At 36.2% G+C, this 11836-nt stretch overlaps 1 protein-coding gene and 1 pseudogene across 1 annotated transcript; one reads left to right on the top strand and one right to left on the bottom strand.

Annotated features, from left to right (window-relative positions):
- The first annotated feature begins 2762 nt into the window (after positions 1-2762).
- LOC132069138 (cullin-1-like) lies at positions 2763-5291 on the top strand (annotated as a pseudogene).
- Positions 5292-6025: 734 nt separating this feature from the next.
- LOC132069122 (LRR receptor-like serine/threonine-protein kinase RGI2) lies at positions 6026-11149 on the bottom strand. Its single transcript, XM_059462614.1, has 2 exons — positions 6995-11149; positions 6026-6707 (listed from the first exon to the last, which is right to left on the bottom strand). Exons 1-2 carry the CDS (start codon positions 9882-9884, stop codon positions 6205-6207), a joined length of 3393 nt encoding a protein of 1130 aa, XP_059318597.1. The 5' UTR covers positions 9885-11149; the 3' UTR covers positions 6026-6204.
- Positions 11150-11836: the final 687 nt, after the last annotated feature.

Raw genomic sequence — 11836 nt, 5'->3', positions numbered from 1 at the left:
TTCAATATGGTCTCGGCAAATTTCGGATTAAATAGGCATGACAATTGTATCTCTACTCTATAGAATTTTTAAGAAATTGTTTGGATACCTTTTTCGTTATCTTCCATTTTAGACAGTATGTGCTAATTGAAATTAGTTTCAAATTCTTAATCATATATTCATTCCAGTACTTTTTAACACGATTTTTTCGCATTTCAGTTATTTATATTAAGTTCTTGCTTGTGAATTGCGACCACACCAAGTGATTTTCTTCTAACTGAACGTTTTATTATGTGACATGAGTATCAAATTCATCATTTGCTATTGCGGTATAAATTAGTGTCACAATCCTTTTAACAAGTGCATTGGATTGCTGCAAAAATTGGCTTCAAATCTACACTTTTTGTGATTACTTCTTTAAATATATTAGGATATTCAGACGTATTGCTAGCTAAAGTTGCTTGCCTTTTCAACCGAACCAGGAGAATTAATTGTATGTTTGATCCAAATAATATTGCAGAATATGACTTGTATTACATTACACATCCACATAATATGACTCAGTTTTGAATATACCCTTTTTTGTATTTTAAATTCCAGCACTTGCGGTATGCAATTGCAGTTTTACTTCAATTCTTTTTCTTGTGTGCAAATTTTGAATAATTAGTGAGGTATTAAAGTGCAACGTATGTATGTAAAAACTAGTCTTTTAATAAGTTCGCCCTCTTTCCAGGAAAAAATTGTCAACAGCATTACTGATAACACAAAAATTTGATTGGTCCTAATTTTCGTAGATGTGACTTCTATAACCATCAAGTACATATGAATTTGCGCAGGGCAGAGTTAGCATGGAAAGTATGAGTTTTGACAAAACTCAATAACTTCGATTCAAACCTTATTTATTTGTTGAGAAATTCACTAAACATGTATTCCATTATTAATAAATTTCTAAACACAAAAATTTCAAATCCAAAACTCATAATCTCAATTCCTAAATTAGTCTCTGATTTGGTATTAATTTAATGAAGCCTAATGGGGTAGAAAAGCACATCTATTTTTTTCTTTGTTTTTTTACTTTTTTTATACGGTTAATAAAATTCTTACACTCATATCTTCCTTTGAAACTCTGTCTAATTAAGTTTTTCTTCCAATGCCCTTCCACCATGTTATCTTTCTTTGCTTGTTTTTTAATTTATTTATAAGAATCTCTTTAATTCGCTTGTCTTTCTACCCCGGTATCCCTCTTTCCATAATTTGATTGAAGCACATACGATTTTGATTCAGTTTATTAATTATGTAATTCTACAACTTTGGATTTCTTAACTAATTTCAAAGAAGAAGGAAAAACTGAAATTCACTTGCACAGCAATCACGGAAAAAATAAAAAAATATGTGATAGCAAACCCTTTAAGCACAAGTTCCCCAAGGTACAACGGTTGAAGCATGAAGAATTACCCTCTCAATTTTAACATATTTTGAGGCGTTAGAGATTTGCTGAGAAAAAAACACGGAAACGATAGATTTTGATTTACTTTATAAAAGGAAACAGTAACTAATTTTGTTAGACCACAACTAGGATTCTACTTCTAATATCTTTTTTCCTAAATTTTAGTTACATAAGTTAGAGAGGTAATAACTTAATTTGCCTGATGGTGTAAAATATTTGACAACAAGACAAAACTTAAACTCCAAGTAATGCAGATATCTATATACACCTTCAAAGCACAGGGAAATAAACGTCCATCTCTCTATTGCACACAGCCACACACCTTGCCGTCGCCTATTAGAATCTCTTAATCCGAGATCAAGAAGTAAGTCCAACACGGTTGCTAAAGACAAAGGTTATTTTTTAAATCTTATTTAAATAACACTTAGCTTAATATATCATTATATATACGAGTATATGACGAATTGGTTTTACCATTCAGCTACAAAATTGTCTAACCTTTCTAGACTAACACTTGTTTTGGATGGTTGTACACGTTGTTTCATAATGTATCATAACTGTTTCATAAATTGTGTCATTTCTCGTTGTTACATAATGTCACACATCAACAATTTGGAAGATAAACCTACAAAAAAAAAGTAGGGTCGTGGTAAAGCTGCTATAAATAGGTACAATAAAGAATAAAATAGGATTATTAGATAACAAGTAAACACAAAATATGGAAAAAATAAGTAACGACGCAATCACACCATATCGATCTAACGATACGATACAATAAAATTTAAAGGCTTAATGCATATGCGGCCCTAAAACACTCTCTCTCTTTTCCATTTTCAAGATTCAACTAAGTGTTTTCCTATAACCCCCGAACTTATCCTCGTGTATATGCACAAGACAATCCGACTTACATAGAATTCCATCTTCAATGTAGCAAAGATGCTATATATAGTCTAATTTAATTATGCTATCTTTTAGTTAAGATTAGCAAAGAATTGAGAGGGGGAAAAAGAGTAGCTATTAATTAAGATGGCAGTGGAAGAGCAGAATACACACATCTATGACCTAAAGAATAGCTTACCACATGTCTAAAATATTACTTCACTTTCATTTTTCCAATTTAATTTCTGCTTCTAATAAAAATCAAATTTAAGGGGTTTGATAGACACACTGAGCTGAGGGCGAGTTAAAAGTTGATTGTGAACAACACTTTGATGTCGTCAAATGGAAAAAACGAACAAGTTTAAGGGGCCACATATGCATTATATTTACACTAACAATATAATATAGGTAACAACCATCCAAACAAGCTGTAAAGAGCTGGTCATTAATTCCATAGATGATTAAGCTGGAGGAAGAATGGGAAATCTTGCAGGAAGGATTCAAAAAAATTGAGAGATTTCTAGAAGGACATGAAGAGTGTTCCAGCTCTGATGACCTTGATAAATACTACAAGTATCCTTTGAAACGATTTATGTCTTTCTTTTGGAACGAGGAAGTTTTTCCATAATTTGATCCATTGACTTGGCCTAACGATGTGCATCCAGAAGGGCAAGTATAATCACGGTATTGGGATATACAAGAAATTCAAGGAACCATTTGAAAACTACATCAATTCTACTGTTCTGCCTTCCTTGAGAACGAAGCATGATGAATTTTTGTTGATGGAGCTTGTGAAAAGATGGGAAAATAATAAATCTATGGTTAACTTGCTTTCAGAAATCTTTGGTTGTCTTGAAAGGTTTATCAACCGCAACGGGCTACCTACACTTGATGAAGTTGGTTTGACATGCTTCCGTGATCTGGTTTATTTCGAGTTTAGAGCCAAAGCTAGAGATGCAGTTATTAGGCTGATTGATCAAGAACGTCACGGTGGCCAGATTGATAGATCTTTATTGAAGAATGTGCTAGATATATTTGTTGCAGTTGGAATGAGGTATTATCAAAATGACTTTGAAGATGCAATGCTTAAAGATACTTCAGCGTATTATTCTCAAAAAGTTTTGAAATGGATCATTGAAGATACATGTTCGGATTATATGTTGAAGGTGGATGAGTGCTGTAAAATAGAGAAGGATAGAACATCTCATTATCTTCACTTTAGTAGTGAGACAAAACTTGTTGATAAAGTCCTAAATGAGTTGTTGGTTGTATATACTAATCAATTTCTAGAGAAGCAGCAATCTGGAGGCCTAGCTTTGTTAGGAGATTACACGGTAGAAGATTTATGTCGAATGTATAGGTTATTCCAAGGAACTTCCAAGCTATTGGAACCAATTGCAAATATGTGTAAGCAGCTTGTCATTGCTCAACGGATGGTATTGGTGCAACAGGCTGAAGATGTGGCCAAAAGTTCTGGTGGTTTACAGGAGCAGTTAGAATCATATATAAATATGCACTTTCATGTAATGACTAGTTCGCCAATAACTCTGTTTTTCACAAAGCCCTCGAAGGGGCATTTGAGGTTCTCTATAACAAGATTAACGCTGGTTGTTGAAGTGCAGAGCTCCTTACTTTTTATTGTGATGATATCCTTAGGCACGGGAGCAAAAAACTCAGTGATGACGAATTTGAAGGGAGGTTGGATAAGGTGGTCAAGATTATTGCATATATCAGTGACAGGAACCTCTTTTATGAGTTGTACAGGAAGAAGCTTTTTGATCGATTGGTGTTCTATGGACGTGCCAATGATTATGACCACGAAAGACTAATCTTAAGTAAGCTAAAGCAGCACTGTGGTGAATATTACACTAGAGATAGAGGGAATGGTGGTGGACTTGAAGTTGTCTATGGAAAACCGAAACCACTTTCAGGAATATCTCCGCAACTACCCTGGAGTACTGTATCCCCGAATTGATTTAACTGTCACAGTTCTTAGAGCTGGGTCGTGGCCCAGTTATAATAGTTGTTCCGGTATGAGTCTACCTATGGAACTGATCGAGTGTGTGGAGGTCTTTAATGAATTCTATCCAGAAAAAAAAAGAAACGCACAAGAAATTGACACGGATGTATTCATTGAGTACATGTAACATTAACGCGAATTTTGACCCTAAAACGATTGAACTGGTTGTGGGAACTTCTCAGGCTGCTGTTCTGTTACTGTTTAATGCTTCAGGTAGATTGAGCTACTCAGAAATCAAGCAAAGGTTAAATTTGGATGATGATAACTTGATTAGATTGCTTCAATTCCTCACATGTGAAAAGTATCGTATTCTGATTAAGCAGCCCGGCAATACAAATGTTTCGTCAACTGATCATTTTGAGTACAACTCCAAGTTCACTGACAAAATGAGGAAGATAAGGATCCCTTTGCTTCCTGCGGATGAAAAGAAAAAGGTGGTGGTTCAAGATGTTGAGAAAGATGGACGTTACACAATTGATGCTTGTATTGTGCGTGTTATGGAGAGGCAGAAAGTTCTCTCTCATCAACAGCTAATTTTGCAGTGTGATGAGCAGTTGAGAGGAATGTTTAAGATTTATACTGAACCAATCAAACGCCGGGTTGAAGCTCTTATTATTCGATAGTACAGTGAAGTATAAGAGCTTCAACCCGCGTTATGAAGAGGCAGAAAGTTCTCTCTCATCAACAGCTAATTTTGCAGTGTGATGAGCAGTTGAGAGGAATGTTTAAGATTTATACTGAAGCAATCAAATGGCGGGTTGAAGCTCTTATTATTCGATAGTACAGCGAAGTATAAGATCCTATAACAGCGAAGTATTATTTAAATGTCAATACTGTTATAGGTGTATAACAGCCATTCTCTATAACAGCTGAAAATTTCGGACCCAACGATGCTGTTATAGAGAGGTTTGACTGTACTTGGAACGAGGCAAAGAGAAACCGGACCTGTACAAGTACTTAGCTTGAAGCAATAATCTGTTCCCTGGTTGAGATATTTGTGCCTTGGGCCTGCACTGAATTGAGTGTAGCTGGTCTCTGCTAGTAGCTTAATATTTGCTTAGGTTTAATTTATATGATGTAGTTTGACTAGGCACGGGTTAACAAAGAAAAGAAGACTTCTAATTTGTCTTAATTTGACTTCATAATTATTTGGTATAAAAATTTGAAAACTCTGCTTCTTTAATTTTGGTTAAGATTGAAGTAAACATCATAGTACAGTTCTAATAAATAATACGAATATCTTTACTTAATGAAGAAGATAATGAAGATCTAAAAAGATCAACTGCAAGATATGAGCAATTGGTTTTGTGGATTCTGCTCATATGGAGAAATCAATGACATTTATAACTATCCCTTTAAGAATAAATCAAATCCTTTCGAACTTCTTTATTTCAATTGAAAGTTATGTTGGGATTTTTTTTAGTATAGGGGATATGGCAGTATTGGTCCCTGGATTATTGCTTTTTCTCAGCCTTCGTCCCTGAATTAGTTGCATGAGCAGATTTGACTTTCAATTAAACAAAATGTGCTAGTTTGATCCAATCACTCATTGATGCTTTTGTATGCATGTTTGGTGCATCGTACTGGTTGATACATTGATTGTGATTTCTGAACTAGTACAACAAATGAAGCCCTGATGGTTATAATTTTGGTGAGAAGAAATTGCAGAATAACAACATTGAAGATGTCTTATTAAATAGCAGAAAGAAGATGGTTCAGGACTTCTTTTTACAAATTTCTGGTCATTAGTAAAGACCATAAATTCACAGTAAACAAATTTCAAGGAGAGACATAACTAGTGAGGGGGAGTTAAAAAAAAAAAAAAAAATCCTATAAGAAAGAAACAAACTAATGACTTGAAAACTAGTGAGTGAGATGTCTATTTGAAGCCAATCTTGGTGTTGGAGGAAGAAGAATGTAACAATGAAGATGCAGAAAAGCTTGTATTATTGCTTTGCAAGTAGAAGCTATGTATCTTTGAAGAAGGCCCTCCATCACTAGTACTCTTAGTGTCATTGCCTAATTTCTCTCCATCTTTAAGGAGCATATCAACTTTCTGATACTCCTCTCTCTCATGTCTTATCTCTTTGAGCATTGCTGCGACATCCTTCATTGTTGGTCTATCATCTGGAGTTGGATTAACACATAAGATAGCTACTCCTATGGTCTGCATCATCTCTTCAATTTCTGATTCGGGCCGAGCATGTAAGCTTACATCCAAGACTTCAACATTGCCTCTTTTCTGCCTTACCCAATCCACAATGTGTAGACCATCTGGTATGGTAGGATCAATTGGTTGCTTTCCTGTCAACACCTCCAAGACAACTACTCCAAAGCTATAAACATCACTTTTCTCTGTTATCTTCATCATGTATCCATACTCTGCGCAAGTTATTACATATGCACTAATTAAATAAGGGCTTTTTCCATTTTTGGCAGGTCGCCAAAATTAATTACAAGTGCTACCAAAATATACAAAATATATACACTGGTTATGTATATTATGTGTATATTTTGTGTATACAGTATGTATATTTATACTTAATACACAAAACCTATACATTTTCTGGCTATTATTCTTTTGAGCAGTCCAAAAATGTAATTATCCCATTATATAATACATAATTATAATGTAATGTTGAAAAATGTTACCATGAGTTGTGACTAACCTGGTGCTATGTATCCATACGAGCCAGCTACTGTATTGGAGGATCGAGCAAAATCTCCATCATCGACAAGTTTGGCTATACCAAAATCTGCAATGTAAGGCTCAAAGTCAAGGCCGATGAGAATGTTGTTGGCCTTGATATCCCTATGAACAATTGGAGGTGTACAATCATGGTGTAAATAAGCAAGCCCCTGAGCTGCACCAAGGACAATCTTGTATCTCAACTCCCACTCCACACATCCACCCCTTCGTTCATGTAGAACACTGCCTAAGCTTCCATTAGGCATGTAGTCATACATGAGCAACTTAGTGTTCTGATTCCAGCAGCAACCTAAGAACTTAACGATGTTCTTGTGACGGATGGAGCCAAGGGTTTTTACCTCGGTTGAGAAAGAATCTCGAACTCCTACACTATCTCCTCCTGACTTAAAATTTTGGCTTGCCAATGCGGTTGGCCATAGCTTCTTGACTGCAATTGCTTCACCATTTTCAAGTTGTGCACGATAAACAACCCCGGAGCATCCCTTTCCAATCACATTAGATTCCACTAGGCATCTCAAAATTTGTTCAACAGAAAAATTCAACTTCTGGAATGGAGTAAACTTCCAAGCTGATGAATCCCCTCCTCCCAATTCAGAATCATTATCTTCTTTGCTCATTTTTCTCACTCTGTAAACTGCCAGCATTCCAAGGATTGCCAAGGCTATAGTCACCACAGAAAGCAGTGCAATTGCTAATTTCAGCCTCCATGACCGTCTTACATTTCTATTACTCCCGCCTTCAGCATTGCTCAAGAAACAAGAATTATGTCCCAATGAGCACAAACCTTTGTTGCCTGCCAGCTCCGCTGCTGATAATTGCCTGAACAACTTGGTGTCAGGGAGGTAGCCGGTGAAATTGTTGTAGGAAACATTCAAGGAGACCAGAGTTTCCATCCCCGAAAGAGCCAATAAGTCTCCTCCAAGCTGGTTGTGGGAAAGGTCTAGTACTGAAAGTTTGTTCAAGTCAGATATCTGTGGTGGGATTACCCCACTCAACAGATTCCAGCTTAAATTCAAGGCAATGTCAAGGGCCTGAATGTCAAACAATTCCACTGGCATGTTCCCTGACAGCTCATTCCCGCTTAGATCAAGCAATTGGAGGCTTGAACAATTTCCCAGAGTTGAGGGAATCGGTCCAGACAAGGCATTCTTACTAAGAACAAGTCGGTTAAGGGAAGTAAGTTGACCATAGCTAGCTGGAATCTGACCGTTAAACTGATTCAAGGAAACATCCAAAACCTCTAGCCTACTGAGAGAAGAAAGAGAGCTAGGTAAATTCCCACTTAGAGTGTTATTAGATAGATTCAGCATTTGCAGTGCCTTACAATTGCCAATCTCCGCAGGAACTGATCCTTTAAGGTGGTTCTCGGAGAAGTCAAGAAAACTAAGGTTGTCAAGAAATCCTATTTCTCTTGGAATTTGTCCGGTAAGCTTATTGCCAACAAGTCGTATACGAATAAGAGAGCTACAATTACCTATCTCAGGTGGGATAAAACCAGAAAGATCATTCGAAATCAACAGAAGCTTGGTTAAATTAGTTAACTGAAAAAGGTCAGGAGGTAAGCTACCAGTGAGAGAATTGTGCGATAAATCCAAAGCTTGGAGGCTTTTGCAACCAGCCAATGCAGGAGGAATGCTTCCTTCAAGCTTGTTCTGCCAAGCAAAGAATACATTTAACTCCTTCAACTGCCCCATTTCCGGAGGAATCGAGCCTGAAATTTGATTAGTGTCCATCTGCAACTGTAACAGGTTTGTGGCATTAGAAAGAACAGATGGGATTGAACCAGAAATGTTGTTATTACTAATCATCAACTCTTGGAGATTAGTAAGGTTCCCAAAAGACCAAGGGATGCTTCCACTTAAAAAATTCAAAGAAAGATCAAGAATGACCAAACTTTTGCAATTCCCAATTGCATCAGGAATTGGCCCATCAAGATTATTTTGCCAAAATAGCATCTTTTCTACTTTCTGAAGCTTTCCTAGCTCTGCTGGCAGTGAACCTGACAGACTATTTTGGTATAAATACAAGTCAACTAGCTCTGAACAGTTGCCTATTTCTGGAGGTATTTGGCCAGAAAGCATTGTTGTATAAATAGACAACACTTGAAGCTTACTAAGATTTCCCAATGATGGAGGAAGAGAACCTGAAATTTTTGTGTCAGCAAGTCCTAACACTAACAAGTTCTTGCAATTCCCAAGCTCATTTGGAATTTTCCCACTGATATCTTTGTTCCCTCCTGCTCTTATAGATTCTAAAACTCCAAGTTTTCCCAGTTCAGTAGGAAGATTCCCACTAAGCATGTTGTCAAAGATAATAAGATTTTTCAGGTTAATGCAATGACCAACCTCTGCTGGGATTTCACCTGTTAACTGGTTAGAGTTCAAGATCAAATCCTCAAGATTTGTCAACTGACCAATAGTTTTCGGTATGCTACCAACAAGACCATTTGAACTGACATCAAGTGTTACAAGTGAAATGCAATCTCCGATGTCATTTGGGATGGTTCCAGTGAGATTAGCACCAGAAATGGTTAGTTTTTGAAGGGATTGTAAAGAGGAAAGATTGGAAGGAAAAGGAAGAGTCATCTGAATGGACTGAATATCAATTTCTGTAACAAAAAGATGAGAAGAACAAACAATATGAGACCATTTACAAGGGTTGGAGTCTAAAGGATTCCAGTTTGAGAATGCTGGATGAATTGGTGAAGTGCTAGAATGAAGCCAAGAAAGCAGCACATCAACTTCATTATTGGAAGCATTAGTAAAATCATGTTGTAATAGTAGAAAGGTGAGGAAGACAAGAAGATAGAGGTGATTTGGGAGGTTCAAGAATTGCCTCGACATTGGCATTTGCAATATGGCATCAACTTCCAAAATCAATATCTACTTAGGTGAAATGCATTGGGCTCACTCTTAGAGAAGACTTGTTTTTTTAGGATTCACTCAAACTGGATATTATGTGTTTGCTTAAACGCTATTCAATATAGTAAGTAGTAGCAGAATCTAGCTTTGCAAGGAAGCAAGAAAAGAAGAGACAAAAGAAAGAGGCAACAATAATTATTATTAAAGATTTGAAACAACTCCAGCATCTTTCACCTCGGGGTTCTGTGTGCATTATTAGTAACTACACTAGTACTATAATGTTATTGAAGTGAATTTGAAAAGGGGGGCATTGTATGATTTTTCCACGCTATAAGCAGATGCCACCATGTGTTAGTGCATTGTTTTCCTCAAAACTCATTTGGGGACATAGTTGGTCTTGCTTTGGTATCTGAGCTCATTGCCTCTCCACTCTCTTATTGATGCTTCTTCAATTTTTATTTCAAACAAAGTGAATGAAAACGAAAAAGAAAAACCAAATAAACTCTTCTCTTGGAACTCAGTTTTTGTAGTAAAATTTGCTGAAATTCATTTCTCTTTTCTGCCATATTTAGCATTTTCCAACAGTAAGATGTTAGAAAACGAGGCATTGTTTTTGCAGAAAGAAAAAGAAACATGAAATGATTGGTTGAGTTTAGAGCCGCATGTGGATGTACAAGATTTTAAACTTAACGTACTATGTTGAACCTAATAGATAGGGAAGCCAACTAAAAGAAAGGTCATGTTAGTGTCCCTTACTTCACTATATTTGTAAGCCCTTCATGTAATGCATTCGCTTATCCCAGAATATCTATGTTCACTTCCATATTTCCTCGATTTCTATTCCATTACATACTAATGGATCACCCAGTTTGTCCGGTAATTAATCCTACTTTTAAGGTAGAGGTATATATATATTTCGTTTGCCCAAGTTGGAAACCTATCATCCTTGCAAACTTTGGATTATTTTCGTACATCTGTTACTTTTTTGTTTTAACGGAGCAGATTTATTGTGTGTGTCTATATAAAGATTGTGTTCATCACAAATAGTGTACATACATTTGTTACTATTGATTATTGTGGTTATACAGTAAGCTATGCTATTAGTAACATGTATGGAAATCAAGATCTTAAGTAGTGAAACACAATAAGGAGAGGTCAGTGAGGTAAATTAAGAGCAGTTAAGAAGGACCCAGATTTTAAGGCCAAATCATGTGACAAGTAGAGTATAGAGAGGTTCAATTTTTTCAACCATACCTCTGACGACATGCAGCTGCCATCATGTGGAGTATGACTTTTAAGTAATTAAGTTGTATTATTTTAAAGGCAAAGTATGGTACATATGATTTCATATAGGTAGCTAAAATATTTACCTTAACTATGCCCTAAAGAAATAGGTTAAAATAAATATTAGACAGCAAAGATTGCTGAACCAAGCCCTAACTTCTAGGACTTACCTTGGGAACATCCAACTATGGAATCTTTAGCTCTTTTTTGTTTGTTAACTTCACGTTCACCGTATCCAAACCCCTCCTAAATATTTTTCAAAAGCTGACTCGTCTTTTTCTTATAATAATAATAATAATACGCGCTGAGTTTAAATTCAGGGACGACTCAATAAGTTCGGGGGCCTCAAGTCAACTTTAACGGGAAACCTTATTTTTTCTGCTCATTATTTTCTAAAAGAAAAATTAAACTATAAATCTATTGTAGGTAAAAATTAGGCCTCATCCTCCCTTCATTGTAAGTGCTAAGTTCTTGGGTTCGAGCCCGTAACAAAAATCTTTAGGGAGTGCTTCTCTTACTTGGCCTTGCGTGTCTCGAAATAGAATTAATCGAAAAATTCAAATACATGTATCAAACAACGAATGAAAAAAAAATGGGGCCCATAACATTTTGACGCCTAAAGCCCCAGCTTTAGTGGCTTGGTCCTCAGACCGGCC

This window comes from Lycium ferocissimum, chromosome 1 (genome assembly GCF_029784015.1).
Source record: "Lycium ferocissimum isolate CSIRO_LF1 chromosome 1, AGI_CSIRO_Lferr_CH_V1, whole genome shotgun sequence".
Taxonomy (NCBI): domain Eukaryota; kingdom Viridiplantae; phylum Streptophyta; class Magnoliopsida; order Solanales; family Solanaceae; genus Lycium; species Lycium ferocissimum.
Note: the sequence above shows the minus strand (reverse complement) of the source record. Positions and strands in the feature narration are given on the sequence as shown.

Excerpts from the sequence above, each read along its gene's own strand:
- LOC132069122 (XM_059462614.1), bottom strand. The coding sequence starts at position 9,884 with ATGCCAATGTCGAGGCAATTCTTGAACCTCCCAAATCACCTCTATCTT. Across the intron at positions 6,708-6,994 it reads GTATGGATACATAGCACCAG|AGTATGGATACATGATGAAG; the intron begins GTTAGTCACAAC and ends TAACTTGCGCAG.